General features: G+C 38.2%; 2 protein-coding genes across 3 annotated transcripts; one reads left to right on the forward strand and one right to left on the reverse strand.

The window, feature by feature from the left end:
- Positions 1–735: 735 nt before the first annotated feature.
- LOC112166362 (thiosulfate/3-mercaptopyruvate sulfurtransferase 1, mitochondrial) lies at positions 736–13,481 on the reverse strand. The gene is given in 10 exon segments (XM_040506417.1): positions 736–1,358; positions 3,443–3,505; positions 9,925–9,984; positions 10,468–10,602; positions 10,604–10,631; positions 10,726–10,850; positions 11,532–11,594; positions 11,757–11,816; positions 12,174–12,359; positions 13,231–13,481. Coding segments are annotated over 10 exon segments (906 nt in total). The 5' UTR covers positions 13,336–13,481; the 3' UTR covers positions 736–1,277.
- Positions 13,482–17,618: 4,137 nt separating this feature from the next.
- On the forward strand, positions 17,619–19,819 carry LOC121049607. Of its 2 annotated transcripts, none has more exons than XM_040507416.1 (2): positions 17,619–17,991; positions 18,657–19,819. In XM_040507416.1, the coding sequence occupies exon 2, from the start codon at positions 18,846–18,848 to the stop codon at positions 19,386–19,388; it is 543 nt and encodes a 180-aa protein (XP_040363350.1). In that variant the 5' UTR covers positions 17,619–17,991; positions 18,657–18,845; the 3' UTR covers positions 19,389–19,819. The 2 variants fall into 2 exon arrangements, with proteins under 2 accessions (XP_040363350.1, XP_040363351.1); XM_040507417.1 differs by having other exon boundaries at positions 18,706–19,819.
- Positions 19,820–22,377: the final 2,558 nt, after the last annotated feature.

The following is a 22,377-nucleotide window of genomic DNA, read 5'->3' on the forward strand; positions in this document are numbered from 1 at the left end:
CAACTTTCGTGAAGGAAGTTTTCCCAAATTCCATACGTATAAAAAGTCGATTTTCACGACCCCCTAAATAACGTTTGTTTCAAAAATAAACTCATTCGAAACCAAATTTCTCATACAACGACATCCGAATCATGCCCAAAATTCATATATCATATAATTGAACAAATATCAAATTACGAAATATTAACTGAGAATTTCGGGTCTTCACACGATGATTAGAGGGAACCGCCGACTAGTCATCTCATGCCACCTAGAGGGTAGTACCGACCGGAAGAGGAGGTGATGTTTAGAGGATACTGCCGACTAACCATAGATAGTTAGAGGGTTTGCCAACTAACTATCTCATGCCATCTGGAGGGTACTGCCAGCCAGATGACGCATCGGAAGGTACTGCTGACCAGAATATTATCTGGAAGGGACTGCCGACCAGGTTATGCATGCATGCGCTAACATATTTACCTTCCCGAATAAATTGAAATCAAACTCGTTAATAAATGCCTTGAATAATTGAAATCAATCTCATTAATAAACGCTTTCGGAAAATAAACTCAATATTAACACAATACTGTTGTTGCATGATTGCAATTGCTGATTCCCCTGGTCCTACTTTCCATGTTTATTTCAGGAAGAAACCTTCAGCTAAATCTTTTTCTCTAAACATATCAAATCGTCAAAAGAACAACAATTACAAATTACTACTACCAGTAATATCCTATGATAACTGGATACTTAGTCATGATAGGAACACATTCACCATCGCAGTAACTACACAGAGCACATGTTTTCTTGTGAATGAGCAATAGTCCAGATGAGCAAGCACAATATTGCGAGTTACAGTAATCTTTTGGACTAATTTCAGTTTAACCTTGAGGTTTGGGGTCGACATCATGTTAGTCCCTATAGTTTCAATTTAAACAGTAACACCCTCATACTTTTCAATTTCATCACCCGTGTCCAATTTCTTGAGTTCCGTCCAAATTGGACGTTATATCTGACGTTGGGGGCCCACTATAAGGGCTAAAATGGTAATTTCAAGACAAAAAAATCAGAACAAAAAAAAGTCATTTTAAGGGCTAATCCAACGTCATTTGGCCTGTGCTCCACCATCGCCATCCTCCTCTTCTAAGCCCCTACTTTCTCCATCATCGCCATCCTCCTCTTCTCAGCCTCTACTCCACAAAAAAAACCTTGGCCTCGCTTCTTCAAGCCCAGAACATCGACACCTTGAAAAGGTAGCCTTCCAAAGGTCGATGTTTGATAAGATGATTCCCGAAGGATTATAGGAGATGCAGGTTTTGGAACTTTTGGTGCAAGCAGCCGCTCTTTGAGGTCATCCATCTTCTATGAGCTCCAAAATCCTGCAACGCATACAAAAGTTATTCACATACACCTACAATTTCTCTACTCTTGTATGTATTTGGTTACTATATTTCGCAGTGAATGTATGCCTGAACATGATGAATTACATACTAAAATATGATATAATTCATAAGAATTCGCAAAATATAAAAACAAAGAAAATGACGCTACTTAAAGAATCCATACTAAAGCATAAGCTATCAGGTGCAGAAACACAAGAACCTAACCAATGCGAGACGAACATCTACTTCTACATAAACAGCTACTGGAAGCTTAAGCTTTAACTATTAATTAAGTGGAGATACAGATGAGTATATATGGCTTTAACAGACACTTCGCCTAACCAATGTAGAACCAGTGCTTAACCTGTTAAGCAAAATTACACAAGCAATGCAACTTACACTAACGCAGTCCGAAACGCAATCATAAGTTGCAATTCTAGAGCAAATTCACATAAACAAACATAAAATCGAAGCATTCAACTCAAGAATTTCATCTAGCTCAAATCCAGTTTCCAAACCATACAAACATACATATCCAGATATGCGTATAACCATTTGAACACATAAAAGGAGCAGAAGATGAAGATTAATTACCTGAAGAATGAGAAAGAACACCAGAGTCGCTCATAGTTGGTACGACTGATCTTCTACCCAAACTAAAATTGAAGGATTATAAAGAAGAGAATCGACAATGAATTTCGTGGGGATAAGAAGCCCTCAATTTCAGAATCAGAGAGCGAGATATCGGAGGAAGAAGGGGCCGAGAAGGACGAGGGGAAGAGGTCGATTTCGGGGAGAGGAGTGAACAAGGGGTCGATGGAGTCTTTTTTCGGGAGGAGATTGGATGGCTCGGATTGGACGATCGGGGGTGGTTGCGGTGGTCCAGATCATGGTTATGGAGGTGGTGGAAGATGCCTTCCTCTGTTTTTTGGGGATTCATTAGATTGAGGAAGAAGTAGATATAAGGTGTGTGATTTCTCTTTTGTCTTATCCGATTCAAATTCGGAAGATAGTGCAATGCTCCGACTGGGGTCGAGAATGCCATGCTCTACTCCTTTGGAAACGACTCGTCGTCTGCCATGCTCCGGTTGAATTCTTCTGGTCTGTAATTGTTCAGAGGAGGATGGCGATGGTGGAGCAGAGGCCAAACAAGGTCGGATCTAAAAATGGGTATTTTTTGTTCTAATTTTTTGTGTCTTGAAATGACCATTTTAACCCTTATAGTGGGTGATAAAGTAATCTGGGGTTCACATCCAAAACCAATTGGCAATGGATGGAATGGCCCAAACCCTTATAAACTCATAGGCAAGGTCTCATTTTTCCCATGTGGGATGTATATATTCTCAACACGCCCCCGCACGTGTGGCAAATTTTCAAGCAATACACGTGGACAATTTTTGGGTGACGTGGAGCCCGTGTGGCCATTAGGCATGCACACGTGGATAACCCGCTCTGATACCATGATAAAGTAATTTGGGGTTCACATCCAAAACCAATTGACAATGGATGGAGTGGCCCAAACCCTTATAAACCCATAGGCAAGGTCCCATTTTTCCCATGTGGGATGTATATATTCTCAACAGTGGGCTCCCAACGTCAGATATAACGTCCAATTTAGACAGAACTCAAGAAATTGGACACTGGTGATGAAATTGAAAAGTATGAGGGTATTACTGATTAAATTGAAACTGCAGGGACTAACATGATGTTGACCCCAAACCTCAGGGGGGGGGTAAACTGAAATTAGTCCTAATCTTTTCAACACAGAACACAAGAAACAAGCGCCAAATTCTTTTGAGATCCAATAGAAGGAGACCTTGCTTCTGGTCATGAATCATCGTAATCAATACCCTGAGACTAGAAGTATGATGCTCAAGTCAACTATTTTATGAATCCGACATTCCTGTGATTGTGGGGAAATACAGCTAATATAATAAGAACAACAACTACTGAATGAGATCAGGCATCATAGCAAAAATAATAAAGCAAAGAGCCTTTCAAAGAAAAATTTAAGCATCTGAGACTCATCTAAAAATCCATTAATGCTTGGAATCAATTGTAGGATGTATGTTTATAGTTACCAGATGATTCAAGTTCCTACAGGCTTTACAGCTCGACATAAGCTCTCCAAGTTCACATGAAGTCTGGAACACAAAATATTAGAAACGTACAAAGAGGCTAAAACATACATGATAGGATTTAGAAACTAATAGATATAGAGATAATATATATACTACCCAGAATTAGCGTCATTATCTGAGTGACATACCAGTTGATATTTATGAAACCAGATTGCTTGCAAAACAACATCATATAGGACAAAACATACATCCCTAGAAAACTCAAGAAACTAATTTTCAATATAAAAATTTTCAATTATTATTATTTGTCTATCGTGTTCTCTCTACTGCAGTGTTCATCTGGCAACAAAAGCAAGGTTCGCACCCAAGAATGTAGTAGCAACAGTTATGACCCTAAACAATCAGCAACAACGCCGGCGTTAGGCAAAAAGATAGGTATTCCCTAAGAAAATGTAATTCTAACAAGTGGAAAGCTAAAGGACATGTAACTTGAACTTTGTGTAATTAGCTGATTGTAGCACATGAGCCAGGGAGAGAAAGATAAAGATCATGCCTCATAAAGAATAAACTAAACTCCATAATAAAATTAAGGATTACAGAGAATGACAATTCCGCTTAAGCAAAATGCTCAGGAAATGTATAACAATGATATACACAAGTAAAATAACGAATAAGACATCTTTGAGGTCAAAAGAAGAAAACCTGATAGCCAAAATTTTAGTAAGGAAAGCCTTCATACAATTTCTTCTTTGAGGCTTCTGCCAATCGCTTCACACCCTTTGCTTTTGTACAGTACTCCATCAATTCATCAGCAACATCCTTTGGGTGACAATTAACGAATGCCTTCACAAATCTTTTCTCTGTCATTCTCAATGCCGTCAGCAACTTGGGTCCTTTAATTTGCACATCAAGATCCATATCCTTAATATTTCCTGCAAGACATACTCGCAGCTTCAAAGCAGCCTCCAGATTCATGTACAGCAAAAATGGGTGCTCAAGAATCACTGTAGCAGGAAGTTTCATTTGTCCTAAAATGAAAGTCATGTTCCTCTGGACCTTATCCACTGAAAGAGTAAACACTATGGGAAAATCTCATCTTCTGAGAAACCAAACTTTTCAAAATTTGCCACTTTCTCACTGATAATTTCAAGGCGTGAAATGCCAATGAGTGTCACAACATACTTATACATCCGGGACTCATTTGACAGTCAAGTTTTCCGTATATACTCCATCTTCTCGTAGTTAAATGTAGTTCTTGGGATCAATGTCGGCCGTGATATTAGCATTGGGACTAACTCCTCCCGACTAAGACCCATTCCCTCATATAGAGCAATGGTCGGCTTGACTTTATTATGGAAGTCATAGATCAAGAGAGACAGGTTCCTTACAATGGCTTTGACAAGCAGTTCCCTTGACCCAAACAATTTCATAAGAACTCATACCGCTCATCAAAGCAATGATCGATCCGAACACTGAGCAACCGGGGGCGACAATTGATCATCTTCAAAAGCTCAGGTGCAGTAATACCCAATCTACTCAGAAGGTTTAACTTGAACTGAAGCCGGTTAAGGTCAGCATTCCTTAAAGTAGGCCGCCGCCTGAGCAGCTGCGATATGTCAGCATCGCTACAACCCCATTTCTCCAGAACTTCTGCAGAGGTCTTTGGTTGGTCAAAAATGTCTTCCACTACACTCCTCCTGAGTGAGGCAAACTGTCGAATAGGTGGTGTGCACGAAACTTAAACAAGTTGGGAGAACAGTTCTGGGGAAAGGAGAGTGATTTCGAGCGGCAGGGAACACCATGCAGAGCTTGAATACATAATCAAATCTAGATTTCATATCAACATTCTTACAACTATGGATTTCACTGATACTGCATTTTATTGACTTGTGCCAAAACTATGAACTTGGGTTCAAATGTCCAAAATGGAGAAGTGGGTATTGATTATCAGTCAATTTATTGGTTAAGCATTACTGGGAAATTGTAATGCAATAAGGAATCACTATAAAAGTAGTAAACTTGATCCGAAAAACTGAAGCTCAAAACTTTATTGCATCAACACCAAAAAATTCTGATGATATTGAACAAGGAAAAGTGTAGTTCTGTAATGTTTACCAGCACCATGGACTCTTGTTGCTATTTACCATTGACTCATAGCCCCCACCTTCGAAAAGGTTTTAACTAACTCACTGAGGTTTAAGGGGTTTACCCCTTCAGGCACAACTGAGAGTCTGAGCCAAGGCAGCTTTAAACACCAACTGGCGCTTTGGGTCATTTGTTTTTTTGGGTCAAAAGCTTCGGTAATTCTCGTCGTACCCACGAATTTGCTTTTTGTGCTATAGAGCTCCTTAAACCCTAAACCCAAAAATCACTACATATTGAATCAAAATTGTGATGGCGTCCATAAGTCAAGTCTTTCACCTAGTCAACTAATGGAATAAAGTCCGGGCAAAGAGAAGAGTACCTCCGCCGATAACCTTACATCTGATATCCTTAATTCAATATTCTCACAAATAAGAGAAGAAAATTACGGAGGAGCTTTCACCACTACGTGGTGGACATTTGGATAATAGCAACAAAACACTCTCCTGTGTGTCTCATGAGAAGCTACCTAATCCCCATTATAAGTTTGAAAGTTGTACTTTTCTTCACATGATACTCACTAGGAATAGAGTGCAGGACCCATTCTAGCCCAACTTCCAAACAAGTGAACTTTTGAAGAATATATGCTGCAAGTTTATGATACCTTAAATAGTGCAAGTGCAAAACAGATTCTCTAGGATTTCTAAAAAAAGTAGAATAATTAGAGAATGGCTTCGCTAGGGCTTGCTTGTGGCAGCACCAAGTTTCTGTCCTAGGTAGATGGCTTCTCAGCTCTCTCCGGTCAACCTGGGAAGGATGGAGGCGGAGTTCCTCTTCGTCAACGTGCTTTTGAGCCTATCGAACTCTGGTTTCGACTTCTGTACCTGGTTATGTTGATCTGCGGATCTGCTATGGCTATGGGCTCCGATCTAGTGGCGGTGGCTACTGGTGGTTTTGGTTTTTGGGATGCCGACTGGACCCTCTCTCGGGTTTTTGAGGCGGATTCGGTACGGGGATTGGAAGTGGGTACAAGAGCGGGCGGTGCTAGATCTCCATCGGAGGAGCTCGTAAAGCCTCGACTTTGGGCAGACTGGTTTGACGGTGGTCGGAGCAAATTTTCTTCTTTTAAGTGTTGGTTGTTATGATGGATTTCATATGACACTTGGTTGCGATGCTGGCAGAGGTGTGACTACTACAATGGGCTGGTTGAGGGCGGCTTCCGTGGGGCAAAGCCGGAGGTTGTGCTCGTAACGGTGGCATGGTGGTCGGCGGAACAGAGGACTGCAGGGATGCTAGGGATTCTCAGGTTTCCTACTCGGTGGATGGTTTGGAGAATTTGGGTCAATTGGGCCTCAAACTGGATGGTGCGCCTCATCCTTGGGCTTGGTCTGGGGTTATGCAAGGCTTGGACTACCTCTTTGCTAGGGGGTTGGATGGGTTGGGTCTCTATGGCCCAAAGTGCTGTTTAAATTTTTTTAGGTCGCAAAAACTAGTTGCTCTGAGGATCATTTTAATTTACTCGCTTCGGAGTTTCTAGATTTTTGTTTGAAATAATAGTGCGTGGATTTCCTAAAAGGTTGGTGTACTAGGGGTTTCCTGGGTCTTATTCTTGTTCTAGAATAGATTTAGGGTTCCCTAAGGAACGATTCTTCCTGTCGACCCCATAAGGGTGTTTCGTTTTTATACTGCTTACTGAATAAATATAATGGGTTGACCTCTTTTCGTCGAAAAAAAGATTCTCTGGAAACATACAATGTAGAATTAGAACATATTGCAGCAGTTTCCTAACAATCAGAAACAGAAGCACCCTTAAAGAAATGGAATCCCAATCTTTTGTATTGCACAAAGCAATGGATCAGTGTTAGCTAATTGTAGTACCAATAAAAAAAAAAACTGCATCCAAATCGAAGAATAATTGAAAAAGGGATTAAAGAGAATGATTATGAGAATGTGTAAAACTGCTCCTAGTTCATGTACCAAAATAATTATCAAGAGAGAACTGTGATTAAATTACTCTTAAAAGTTGAAAATCAGATGGAAAACATTCAGAAAGGAAACCCATAATTCAAGTTCTTCTTCGAGGCTTCTGCCAATCGCTTCACACCCTTCACATTTTCGTAGTACTCCATCAATTCATCAGCAACCTCCATCGGTTGATGACTAACAAATGCCTTCAGAAATCTCTTCTCATTCATCCTCATTACAGTCAAGATCATAGGACCTGTAATCTGCAGTTCAAGTCCCATTTCGTGCATCTTCGCTGCGAGAAGTGCTCGTGGCTTCATCACATTCTCCATATTCAAGTATAGCAAACTTGGGCAATCAAGAACTATTTTAGCAGGAAGCTTCAATTGTGATAAGATGAAAGTCATGTTTCTCAGAACCTTATCAATTGACAGTGACATAACATAGGGAGACCTCCCAAAAAGACAGAAAATCTCTTCTTCTGACATACCAAACTTCTCAAAGTTTGCTATCTTCTGACAGATAGTTTCGAGGTGCGAAACGCCAATGAGTGTGACTACATACTTAAACATTGTGGAAGTCTTTGACACCCCGGTCTTGCGGATAAACTCCATCTTCTCTTCACTAAATAAAGTTTTTGTGATCAATGTCGGCCGCGCTAGAAGCATTTGGATCAAGTCCTCCTCAAGACCAATTACTCTATACATCTCAATTGTGGGTTTGATTGTCTTGTGAAGGTCATAGGTCAGGAGAGGGGCTCCTCAAAATGGCTCTGACAAGCAACTCCCTTGAACCAAACAATTCATTAAAGTACTTAAGCTGCTCAGCAAAGCAGGTGTGTCGAGAATCCGAGGCCGACCACTGACTATCTTCACCAGCTCAGGTGTAGTAAGTCCCAACCCAGTTAGGAGTTCGAGTTTCCAGTTAAGCTGGTCTATGTCAGAGTTCTTTAGAGCAGATGCCTTTGTGAAAATCCTGGTTATGTCAGCATCGCTACAGCCCAATCTCTTCAGGACTCGCACAGAGTCCTCCAATTCGTCGCTAGCTATGAAGCACGGATACGGCATTTTGACCCCGTATCCCGTACCGATCAGAGATACGGGTACGACACGGCTAGGATACGCTCGGATACACGTGGATACGCAGATCCTGATTTGGATACGGTATGGATACGTCATATCTGAATAGGATACAAATTTTTGTAATATTGGATACGCGGGGGTACAACTGACATTTTCCTTAAAAAATATATATATAAAAAAAATAAAATAAAATAAAAAAACATAAAAGATAAAGACCTACCCAAGGCTATTTGTTTAGACTATCTGCAGCAGCCGCTTCTCTTCGATCAGACCTCAAGATACAGACTTTCTTCAATTAGACTTTGAAAAACAGCTGAAGCTTCCGGTACGTTCTTCTCCTCTCTTCTCTTCTCTTCTCTTCTCTTCTTCTCCTCCTTCGTTTGGAGCTTCTTTTCCTCTTCTTGGAGAGGGAGAGAAAGAGCCTGGTCGTCAAAGACCTTGAGGAATCCATGATTGCAGACTTGCAGTATTGCAAAAGAGAACGGGACAAAGGCCAAATCTACTTTCTCAGAGGCTATCATCTCATCCCGTATCGGTGCTATTTAGGCCACTAGTATCTTCTCCTACACCTTGTTGGGTCAGGCAAATCGTCAAATAGGTGGTGGGCATTAAGATGCAGGACTTTGGTGGGGGTAGACATTTGGGCAAAGGGATCAAATGTGGCGAAGCTGGCAGTAAATTTCCGAGCTTTAGTAAAGATTGGAATCTGGATTTCATGTCAATGGGTGGTGTAATTCATGGCAGGAAGTAAGGAAGAGGGTTTGATTGTAGCCGCCGGCAGAGAATGGCAAGCTTTAGATTGGGAATAGAATGTGAGAATTTCGGGTGACAGGTTCATAAAGTTGTGATCTTGATGTCTCTATTGTAAATGAGCAATGGCTATGTAGTAATAAATAACAAGGACACAGCAAGCCAGGAATGACTTGACTATATCCGGGTGTAAGGTGGCACAGGCTACACAGAGGAAGAAAAGTCATTATGCCATCATGACAAGGATCCCTATTTTGGTTGCATTCACCATATCAGAAAGCATTAGGATAGCATCATCAGAGAGAGAGACCACAATATTTGTTGTCACTACATCTGAAATGATGTTTTTGGTGTAACAAATAACAACAGGTTCTGGAATGGGAGTGAACACTCAGAACTAAATGCAAAGAAATTTCCATTGTAATGAAAAAGAAACTAATTCACTAATAAGTATCAAGAATACAATGGCTTTTAGAATGAAGTAGATAAAACATCAAAGAGTTGGATATAAAGCTGGAAAGCAAACCTAGCATTAGCGTGCACTGATACAAGGGTGGAGGTATGACATGCAGCTTAATATATTTAAGATAAGAGAAAACAAACCTGCTCAAGATTCCAGGCAAGATGTGGCTGAAATTTAGTCTGAAATGTGGTTGGACCAACCTGCAGAACAAAATTGCATTTGTCTGAAATCAGAAAACACGACTTTACAAGTCAAAGTTTAAAAGTAATACTACTTAAATAGCAAAAAGAAGACCAGGTAGACTCAATTTAGTGGACTTAAGTAGCTCATATGTTTCTGCCAAAAAGAATGTTAAAGTTTCAAAAGAAGCAACAGACTGGCCACCCCGCAACCCTAAAAAAGACATAAAGTTTTGAACTCTAGACCAACACTCCAGTCACTAGCATTAAACAATAAGAATTGCACAAAGCTACGAATTTCCAACATTTCAAGAAAAGGTGTTGATGCCAGGAAATACAACATACATGGCATTATTACAAAAGAAAGAAATCAGCACCAAGCATTTCCAAAAATAATTCAGAGACAACGAGAACATTTAGACAAATTAGTAGGCTAAACTATGGCACCATGGCAGGTATACTTGAAAAAAAAATGTCAAAAATTAGGTATTATTGGGAACTTACTGGCTGTCCCTTATATACTTTCTCCATTGCCTCACTGGCAGCACTAGCTTTCAAAATCGCATTGCCAGAAGCACTAGATTCAACGTCATATCCAGATGCACGCCATCTTGGCAAGCCTCCATCTAAAACCCAGACTCTTATTATGGCCAAACACTCAGAACATCCTTTTATTTTACAATGAATTGAAGCATCAGTTGATGCCACATGGAGTGGGAAACACATTGTTTAGTAGCATTTCTGATGAGCTACATAACTTACCACCACACACAAGCTGCACTAAAAAGCCCTTTCCCATCATACACAACTAGATCGTCTTTGTTCTCAATGCCAAGAGCAGAAACAGCAGCAGCAAAGGTCTCCTCAGATGGTAACATAAGTGGTAACTGAAAAAATCATCAAGAGATGACAAAAGGAGACTGCAAGATTGATAGCAAAGTAACATATGCCTGCAGATGATGGCACACATAGACCTAGAACTTCCAACGTCAAGAATTATTCACCAGATTAATATTAATCATACTCATCACTTCATAAAGAAGATTGTATTACTACATGAATGAATAATTTACCGATATCGAGACTGGGGTTACATAGTTCATAAATGCACATTACTGGAAAACATAAGAATATTTTATATTGTAACCATCAGGGGAAAGCTTTCCAGATATTAAGATGAATGTAGTATAATAGAGTAACCTCATTCACTCACTTTGCTCCAGTGTAAATTCATGAAACCTATCTCCAAAGGTACAGAAAGTATGCAATTTTGCGGGGCAAAGCAGAATTTTGCATCTTGTACTCTTAACTTTGGTTTGTCTGAGTATATGTGTGCACGTGCACGTGAGAAACAGAGTGAGCTGTGAAGCATGCACATTTGGTAGGTTTATTTTATCAACGTAAAGCAGATGTATTAATCATATAATCGACAAGAGAAACCTTGGATTACTAATGCTATACATTCAAAAGTGTAACCCAGTAAATGTATGTTTAGAGAAAACCAAATACGAAACAAAAAGATGTCAGATGGGATAATGGCAAATGAAAAGAAAGAGAAACCATCTCACTTTTGTTGTGCGATCCGATATTCCATCTACGTCAAAGAAAAGGGCACCAGGAATATGAGCAACCTGTTATCAGAAAGAATCAGGATCTACATCCATTATGAAATCAATGACTAAGAAGGAACTAAGGAGAATTACTAATAAGGACCAGATAACAGCATTTGCGGAGAATAAGAAAAATAAGAATTTAAAAATATGATGGGAGAAAACAGAAAGCGAAGTGAACACCTGATACTCTTGAATCGGATTCCTTTGCTCATCAGGCATGTACCAAGACGCATCCACAACCTAAATTCAACAATTAACTAAAGATTACCAACGCTTAAAGGACTAAAGGATGCATCTAAGGGGGAAAATAGGTAATTGTTTCAAGTCAAAAGAGTTTCATTGTGATACAAAAGACAATCATTTGATAGGCATAATATAGACAGAAAAATAAAAAGAGAAACAGTGATTATGATGACAACAACGAGATCGGGGAAAAAAAAAAGCAAAAACAAATCTGCACTATAGAAGGTGAAATTACACTGAGCACCAGGCATTAAATGCAAATATCTTCAAAATATTTCCAGACTACACTGGAGGTGGAAAAATGGGGGTTGATGAAAGAAAGAAGCAAAGTACAAACAAGCCAACGCCAGTTACCTTAAGGTCAGGCTCCTTGAGATTAGCATGGAGCCAATCAACAGAAACAACAGGCTCATTTGTAGATGCCGAGGTTAAAAAATCTGCTGTTGCCCCAGCTACTGATGAAGCCATAGCACGAGGTATTAAACCAGATACTCTATATTTTGTATAGGAAGAGTCAGCTCGCAAGAGATCTGATCTTTTCTGCATTGGTGGGAAAAATACATTTGATTAGATCTTGCCACAACAGATAAGGTTATGTGCAGTGAAAAGCTTCATCCACTAGCTTAAATCAATAAGGTCATTATTAAGTTGGTTACTTCACGTTCACCATACAGGGTAGCAGATGCAAACCCAGATAAATATAAGCAACCCCGCGATCATCAATATCCAGGAAAAAGAAAATTTCAAAAATGAAACTTGACCTTTCAGTTGTAGAGAATGAGCAACCCAAGATAAGTAGTGATTTTGAATGATTTCACAAAGTCAATCTTTAAATGCAGCCTTTGATCCCAAGACATGCAGGACTGTCGATGATAATCTTGTAAATAAGACAGAGACAACTAAACCAACCAATCTCCTAGCACTATATGATTTTCAAATTAACGGACAGCCAATAACTCACAGCACAGAACTATGCATTTGCATAGTTAACCAACTCAAATACTTTTAAGTCACAACGATAATCAAACAAGAATCTAGGATACAAACAAGAAATCTCCAAGAAAACCAAGTTTAGGGGTCAATGAACATAGTCAGGAACTGAGTGCATGTACAGAACAACTACACTAAACACCTTCGTACACTCTACATACTACAAGTCACTAACTGATTAAACAATGAGAACCAATGTTAGTGAACCACTACAAAACGCTCCAAACCAAAGACTTTGCATCTCAAATCCACTGATACTAAAACCCAGATAAAAAAACCGATCAAACAAGCAAAAGATCAAAACTTTACAGAGATGGATTCATAACATCATCAAAAGCAACAAACTTTACAAACAGAATTGAAGATTAAGCAGAAACCCAATAGAAGATTACTCAGAAAAAGAGAGGGAAAAGAGATTTACATTGAGCAGGGAAGTGAGGATTTGGGGCTTTGGAGAGAGAGAGTGTGCAGAAGAGTGAAAAAGGCGATGACCCAAAAGAGTCCTTGCAAAAAGAGCTGAAGCCATTCACTCAGAAGACCATAGAATTAAAGGGTTTTGGCTTTTCAGAACTCTATCGAGGATCAAAGTGAGAGTGAAAAAATGCCAAAAGGGGTTATCCTGCGTCGTCTGCTGTGGAGTCGAGTAGTTTGGGTTTTATCTCCAGCTGCTTATGGGATGGAGACAGCACCTTTGTTTATGGTCATTTACCTCGGAAAATTTGAGGGCCTGTTTGGACGATATTACATTGAAAGTCATAGCCAGTAAATAAAATTTAAGTTTTTTATTTTATTTAAGATTTAACGATATTAATTCCTCCGTGAAATTAATTCTTTTTCTCTTATTTCAAAAATTACTTCCCCTGAAGGGAGGTTTGTTAAGATTGTAAATACTAAATAAGAATTATTGGGTGTGATGGTCGAGCCTCATGTTTATCAAATTATCACCATCTACACCCCAACGATATAGTCATTTGCCTTTACTCCACTTACCTCGTCCAAGGGAACTCCTTCTATAAGACAAGGAAGCTCGTTTAAAAAATAAATGTGTATAGATGATAAGGTTGCGAAGAGAGTTAGAGTGATTAAAGAATAGAGTAATCTTACCAAAATTGAATTTTCTTTTCATACCATATGTGCTTAGACTTGGCTTTATACCCTTTTATTTCCAGTCAAATATTTTTTTTTTCCCCTTAAAATCCTTTGCAGAGATCCCCATGAGCGCCCCTAGCCTTTTTACTCGAAATCAAATTAGCAATTGCATCAGCATTAGCTTAGCTTGCTGCACTGCGAAGTTGATCTTCAGTTAGCTAGAAGATAGCATGCATTCTTATGCAAGAGCTGAGTTGCAAGACCAACAACTGGACTCATGATCCATTGTGATTACCTAAGGACACAATAGCATTAAGGATCACTCCATTTGCTTTTGCACTAATACCACTTGAAAGTTGTGTTAGAGTGACGCCTTACGCCCTTACAGTGTAGTGTTACAATATTTTTTCAGATTATGATCTCACTAGACTAAATTATAATTTGAGTTTACTCTTTTAGTCTAGAAAATGTCAGGATACGCCAAGAAGTACTTTAGGAAACATATCTCATTTTATCTAAAGAAGAGGAATGCACAAATGTAGAATATGGTTTTATTTATGGCTCCATATAGACAATTCATCCAAATTTTTTTTCGGAGTCAGTTGGGATCGATTTTCTTAAATTGTTAGGATAAGCCAAGAAGTACTTTAGGAAACATATCTCATTTTATGAACCAACCAAGGAAGATGCATAAATGTAAAATCTGGTCTTATGCTTCCTGTTTGGCTCTACATTGATGACTTAATTTCAGTATAAATAACAGTTTTGTGTCCATGTCTTCTCAGGTGTTTTTCTCGTTTCTCCCCATATGCACTTGCAATTTGTTTTGCCATTTCGTTTCAAATATTGCATTCTCATCCTTCCATGTTTTACATTTGAAAGATGAGACACAAGCACGCCATATTGGTCCACAGGGAGAGAATGCAAGCAATGCAAAATAATTTTGAAGGTTAATTTCTACATTATTGAGTCATCAATTTACCAAATTAAGTGAGCCTTTATTAATAAGGTCATGACCACTGTGAGTCGGCCAGGATCCCTGAAATGTTCTTTCACAACGGTGGTGACCATGATTAAGATCAAGACAGAAGATGCTACCCACTACGAACGATGGGGCACACTTTGTTTGCGTACCATCAACCCAATTCAAGAGTTCCATCAAAGTCGATTTTTTGTGTGCTATTTTTTTTTTTTTTTTAGAATGATTTTTTGTGTCCTATTGCATTAAGGATCACAACAGTCTGTGTGACTATCCGTTTGGCGTGAGTTTACCTACCTAACTAATTTGGTTGTACAAGAATACATCATGCATATACTTTGTATCCTATTAAATATAGGTTATGTACACGTAAACTTGTAAGACTACAGTACCTCTTTTTGCACATTTTAAAACATTTCATTTCATTTACGGTGTATGCTGCACCAGAAGCTCCTAGTCTTGATGATATTTTTTGATTTGTCAATCACACGGTGTCCTCAAAGGCTTCCTAGGCCCAGAGACTAATCCGTGCTCGGGGATCTTGTCAGAACGTTTCCTCCCCCCTGGCCACCAAGAATATATTGGGATTTAACTCCAATAAGCGTCGGCAGGATTCGAACCCGGATGTGGGGATTCCACACCTGGAGGCTCTTACCAACTCGACCACCTGTGGTGGTTCTAGTCTTGATGATATAGTATATCACATAATTTTCTATCTTGGCATGGATAGAAAATTGCGGTGTATGTATTAACTATAAAGAAGTTGTTAATTAATTTGCTAGACGAAATAAATATGCAGCGCTGTGTATTTCATTTAATATCAAGGTCTTAGTTTTGATGCGTTGACCTTAATTACATGTGGAGTGCCTTCTTTCTGATCAGTGTGCTAGCTAGGTCAAGTGTGTCTAGTGAGATATTGCCTGTTATTCAATATGTGTAGTTGTATTTGGGGAAGGAATATTCGATCTATGTTAGTGTTTTTTTTTTTTGTGTCAATATTGTACCGGGACGGTGGATAACACCACCTATGGTTTAGAGTAACAAGGAAGTACAAAAGATCTTGAAAATGAAATTAACTCCTCAAGAATTCATAAGGTCTCAAGTTTGAGCCTGACGGATCGACTTATGATGACTCAAATCCGTTATTCCGTTACGGATCTCAAGAGATAAGTGAGGCCGATATGCCAACTGATTTAATATGAGAAGGCTCCTAGAAATCTTTATCTATAATTAGTACGATGAGCAAGTAACATAATCTTTTAATATTTATGTCTACTTAACCTTCCAAAATTTCGAATCAACACGACTTAAGAGCTCACCTTTCAAGGACTGTAAACTACTCTATTCTAAGAAGATATATCATAAAACCCTGTTCTAAGCCTAACTAGCTGCTTATCAAATTGTGTTGCTGACTTGATCTTCTTAGAATATCATAAAACCCTGCTCTAAGCCTAACTAGCTGCTTATCAAATTGTGTTGCTGACTTGATCTATTAATCGACACCACACCGGTGCCCTCAACCTCTGGGTATATTCCTTATCTGACTGCAGTTATTGTACTGTAGTGGGGAAAATGATGATGCAACAAATATCATGGTTATGATTGAAATTACTCTATTTATGTTTGAAATTTATTTGACACTTAAAATGTTTAACCCTAACACGAAAATTACTACATTACAATCAATGGTGCGACCGAACTCATTTGATCCGATATCAATCTTTTTTGTTATATATATATGTGTGTGTATATCGCAATGTATTTGAACTTCTTTTTCAAAAATCCATGTTTTGGATGGACAGTGATTACAGCTGTTAAGAGAAGGTTGAACCGCACCTACTCATCTCCAATTTATTAAGGTTTGTTATTACATTTCTATAATGACAAGTGCCAATCTTTGGCATCGTGACTAATCAAGCAAAATAGATAAATGTAAACTAATCGAAAATCATATTTGATTAATTTCACTTTTAAAGTATAATTTTATCAGTTTATACCTGCTTATATATAGTTGGTGAGATGTTGGACTATCATTTTTCTGTATTATTCTGACCGCGTTAATTGATTGGTTATCTCCATGGAGATTGCATTATGTAAATTCTGATGCTGTTCAGATGTCAACTTCAACAAGAAACCAAAATGTCCACTTGATTACCACTCTGGCACCCCTACATGGATACTATTGAAAAATTCTTGGGCATATTGGACCTACCAAGTAGGAATTATTCTCAACTGGCTTAATTAAACCAAATGGAGATTCTCGATCTGATGATTGCTAGCTTTAATTAGCTTCAATGGAATATTTCAAACTGGTAGGGTTTTTAAACCAGTAGTTTGCCGGGATAGTCTATAGTGCTCCGGACACCCAGTTAGGATTCGACATTAACGGAATTGGTTAACAGCCAAAATTTCTAGAGGAAACAAAAGTGCACATCAAAGAACTTCCAGTATCACTACTAGAAAAAGGCCCTAAGGGCACACATAAAATAAGGACAAATGAAAGATGTGTGCCTTTAAGTGAGCATTAGGCACATAAGAAGAAGATATGTGTGCCTTTTGTTAGAAAAGGAACACATGAAGTGTCCCCATTTGATAAAAATACCACATACACATTGCAAAAATGTAATTTTAATCTCCACATTCTCTCTCCTTTGTGAAAAGGGACAGAAGAAGTGTCCCTATATGATACAAATACCACATATCCATTCAAATACCTATTTTATCTCAATCTCTCTCCCCTTCCATTGTGTATTGCGTCAAGCCTCAGAAGATAGAAAAGGGAGCGTGTATTGACCCGAACTCTCTCCACTTCTTCACAACCTTTGGTGCCAACACACACATGTCTTCCGTCCATTTCTCTCTCATTCTTACCCAAATCTATTTCTCTCTCATTCTTCTCCCTCCACCCAAATTGTTCTTCTTAATCAATAATCAATGTTTTACTCATCGCAACCAGCACCATGTGTCCTTGTTTCTAGTATTCTATCAAGTTCCCAGGTTATCTGAGTCTCCGGAATCGATCCTGTTCCAAACTGCCATCTCACCAATTTGTTCGTGGGTATGCAAAGAGCACCAAGCCTCACTTCCGTGGCCTCTTCTTCTATGCGTTCAAAGGTGCTTCTTATTCCTCAATGATATCGTCAGTTTGAAAGTAGGAAAATTGATTCTCATGCTTAATGGGTTTATTGGGTTTCAGTTATTGATGAAAATTAGTAATTAAATTTCAGAGTTTGGGACATCTCAGAGCAAAATTTTTCTTCAGTTCTTCCAAAGCTTGATATCTCTTCTTTGTGCCCACCAACTCTATATTTAAGTTTATCAATGTTTCTTTGACGTTGTGCAGTGAAAGTAATAGTTCCTTTGTTCATTTATAATTGTACTTGTAATCTGAGTGGAATACTTATTTTAGCTCAAAATTTGGGTTCCTATTCTCAATTGTCAATTCATACATTGTTCCCTCTAAAGTTTGAAAATTGTTTTGGAAGGATATTTGTGTTTTTCAATACTATTGTGAATTTGAAATTTTAGTTCAGTACAATGAAATTTGAATGTTGAATAAAGTTATGGTAATGTGATTTATGATTTACGTTATTAGGTTGTCAACAAGTTTCTCCGTCCTAAGTTTGAAAGGCATTTCAGTTGTTGAAATTTGTGTTCTTTTCTCATATGTGTTTCTGATTTGATTAGATTCATATTCTGTAATGCTTCTCATTGATATGTTGAAATTTCTTCCACTTATGCCACTGTGGAAATTGTTTGAAAGTTTTGCTTTTCTATAGGTTATAGATTTGTGGGTTGATTGGCAACTTTGTCTCTATATAATTCAAGGTCTCAGGCTTCTCAAGAGTGGATGTCATTGACACTGCACATTAGAGCTGTGACAGCGAGGGTATTGCACAATCATTCTTACTGAAAACCATTGCAGCTGAAAGGTGCCATTTTTCTTATGCTGCCTCATTTTCAGTATTATGGATAAAGAATGGGTATTTTTGCACCGGCGTAGTGATGAATATTTGCTTGGCCTACAAGCTTTCATCTCCCATGCAGTAGCTGTTGCTGGGATTGATGGAAACATCAAGTGTCCGTGTAAAGTTTGTGGTAATAGACATCAGAGATCAGCTACAGATGTTGAAGATCATCTACAGATAAGTGGAATGGATGATATTTATGCTAATGGAATCTGGGACAAGCATGGTGAAACAGTGCCTAATGTAACTGATGAAATTCACCATATGTTTCAGAATGAGGATATGTCCAGCTTGTTGGCTGATGCCTTTGGGATGCATGATTATATGGCTGAACCTGATGTTGTTGATGAACAGTCTTCTCCTCCACAAGGGCCAACTCCCTATGCTGCCAAGTTCTTCAAAATGGTCGAGGAGGCCCAAACAGAATTGTATCCAGGTTGTGGGAAGTCAAAACTATTATTTTTGGTGTGTTTGTACCAGGTTAAAACTATGTTTGGTATGACTGATTCATGCTTGAATGCAATGTTGACCCTCATAAAATAGTGGTTCCCAAATGTGGATTTGCCTGAATCCTTTTACAAGGTGAAGAAGTTCATTACTGACTTAGGTTTGATATATGAAAAAACTGATGCTTGCCCGAACGATTGTATGTTGTACTACAAAGAACATGCCAATGATATGTCCTGCCATGTCTGTGGATCTTCTCGTTACAAGAGAGTTGCAGATTCTGAGAATCCAAGTCATTCTCGAGTTCCTCAAAAGGTATTACGGTACTTCCCATTGGGCCCAAGACTTCAATGGCTTTACCTGTCATGATATACAGCTGAGTCCATGATTTGGCATGTTGAACATAGACCGAAAAATGATGTTTTGAGACAACCGGCAGATTCCAAGGCATGGGAGCAACTTGATAGTCACTATTCCAAAAAGGCCTTCAGACGACGGAATTGTTCTGTCGTCTGAATGAACAAAAATATGTCGTCTAGTACGGTGTCGTCTCTTGGGGGCATCAGACGACAAAAGGGTTCTATCGTCTGAAAAATCAGACGACTAAAAAAATAAAAGTCTTGTGTTGTCTGATGAGTTTTGCATTTTGGGAACATTGTGATCTGTATCTTTAAAAGCATTCAAACAACAGTTTTGTATTGTCTGATAAACAAAACAACCACAGTATTTTTTAAATACTATTGTGTGAAGCATATTTGCAAGACTTATTTGTGTGGTCTGAATGCCCTTAAATAAGAAATATGAAGACTCGTATGTAGTGTCTTCTCTCATACAACGACAATTAAAGGTTGTGCTAATTTACTTTAAACGACAATTATATGTGGTAGTAAAGAGCATTAGAGGACAATTAAGTGTCGTTCTAGGGTAGGTTTGTATGACATTTAAGTGTTGTGTGAAAGGTTTTGAAATTATACATATGTGATGTTGGGAAATGGTTTAGACAATAGCTATCATATTCTTTCTGTTATGTCAGTCTCATTACGACGACAATTTACTGTCGTTTGAGATTATTTAGACGACAAATATTTGTGGTCTGAATATAAAAAGGACCACTAATAGTATGTGTTTTATATTGTCTGTAATCACGTCCAATCACACTTATTTGTTGTTGTTATACACTTTAGCCAATACTTTCATCTAACTTATGTTGTTGTTTTGCCTTTTATACTACAATTATATGTTGTCCCAATGCCAAAAAGACAATAGACTTCTAATTGATTTTTGTTTTGTTTTTGTGCAGCTGCAACCACACGTTTTGGTGTGCTTTTGTTGTAGCTTGCAATTTGAGATAACACATATTACTAGTCCCCTGTTACAATTGGAATGCATGCATTCTGGAAATTAAAATTGCTCATTCATGAAACCATAATATCCACATCCAAAATCATTCATTGCAATTTTCATGAATCCACCATTGTCTCATGTACACAAACCTATTCATGAGCATAAGTTCAAAATGGCCCATATCTATTAATCTGGGCAGCCAACAAAATATATATATGCATGAATCAAGCTTTCATACATTGAGTTATAGGGCACCCAAAAAATTTGACTAGGCTTTCCTCTTTAATAAGAAGCTGACAAAGAACGAGCTCGTTTAGTCAGATTTCCACAGCTAATTACATCAGTTTGAGCAGGGTCTACGAAGCCAATCATGTCAAGCATATTCGATTTGTTCAACACTTGATAAAGGAAGCTGTAAAACCACAAGTCCCAAAATATCATTACAACAGTATTGAATATCACACAATGTACAACATAACTAAAATTGCAAAAGTAAATAGAGATGTGCCAATTTTTCCATTATGTAACCATTCATTTAAATATATAGAAGGTTACATTAGAACTTAGAATGCAAGTCAGGTGTACAACTACGCACCTTCTTGTTCCTTGACAAAATTGATGATAATAGTGGCAACCAATAACTAAGTAGCAAAACAAGCAGAACCAAGAATATTTATCAGAATAAGACCCCAAAAGAAAGAAGTCGCGATTCGACAGAGAGAGCAAAAGATCACATTTTGATAGATTTAAGGATCTGACAAACTTAGGCTATTTAATTTGGATTGTAGAGCAAAAGAGTTTGGATCATTTTCATAAAAATTGAGACATTGGAGAGCATGACAAATGCTCAAAAATAGGTAAGTTTATAATAAATAAAACAAGAAGGTGGCTACACTCAGAAAGTGGTTGCCTTCATTTACGAAGATATCCTCCATGTGAATGAGCGATCTCCACTGACTTGAGAGATCAGATTCAAGTTTTGAAGTGTTGTTTGCATACTGTGGTCCCTTAGGATCACTCTCCTTTCACTTGAAACAATGACACGTAGATAAAAAGAACTAAGGTCACCAAACCATATGTAGATATCAAACCATGATGGGCACCGAGAATTTGACTCTCACAATAGCACCATGCCTTAATCAGTATGATACTACGTTTAAAGAGATGATGTTTGCCAATGAGGCGATCAATCTGTATGGTAACAGCACCAAGAAGATGATCAAGAATATAAAAAAAAATCCAAAATCACAAACGAGCAAAGAGCACCAAAGTCCAATATTTTTACTTGCTATAATAGACTTGAAAAAAAAAAATTTAATAATAATAATAATTGCATCTAATAAACCAGAACTTCCTAGGAAAGCATCCTTTACATGAACCAAATCTGGTGACTCATTCAATCATATGTAGCAAAACTGGACTAATAAAACTCAGCTTTAGTGGAAGACTACCTGCTCAAGAAAGCATAACGTACATAGCCCTCCTAACTGATTAATTGAAGGATATATCAACCACAATATTTTTCACAAGGCACTTTACAAGCTTAACCTACCACCAAAAAACACAACAATCTTTACCGAGGACAACTAAAATTAAGTGAATCTGAATACACTACTACAATATTAAGCAACAGCAACGGTTTGATGGGCACGATTGCAAACAAGCGTGGGTACTTTCACTGTTTGAGTGGAATCGGTGAGATAATGTCCACGATTGTTTGTAAGTAAAGTTTTTTATTATT

This window comes from Rosa chinensis, chromosome 5 (assembly GCF_002994745.2).
Source record: "Rosa chinensis cultivar Old Blush chromosome 5, RchiOBHm-V2, whole genome shotgun sequence".
Classification (NCBI taxonomy): domain Eukaryota; kingdom Viridiplantae; phylum Streptophyta; class Magnoliopsida; order Rosales; family Rosaceae; genus Rosa; species Rosa chinensis.

What these genes read in the sequence shown, in the direction of transcription:
- LOC121049607 (XM_040507416.1), top strand. Translation starts at nt 18,846, where the DNA reads ATGGATAAAGAATGGGTATTTTTGCACCGGCGTAGTGATGAATATTTG.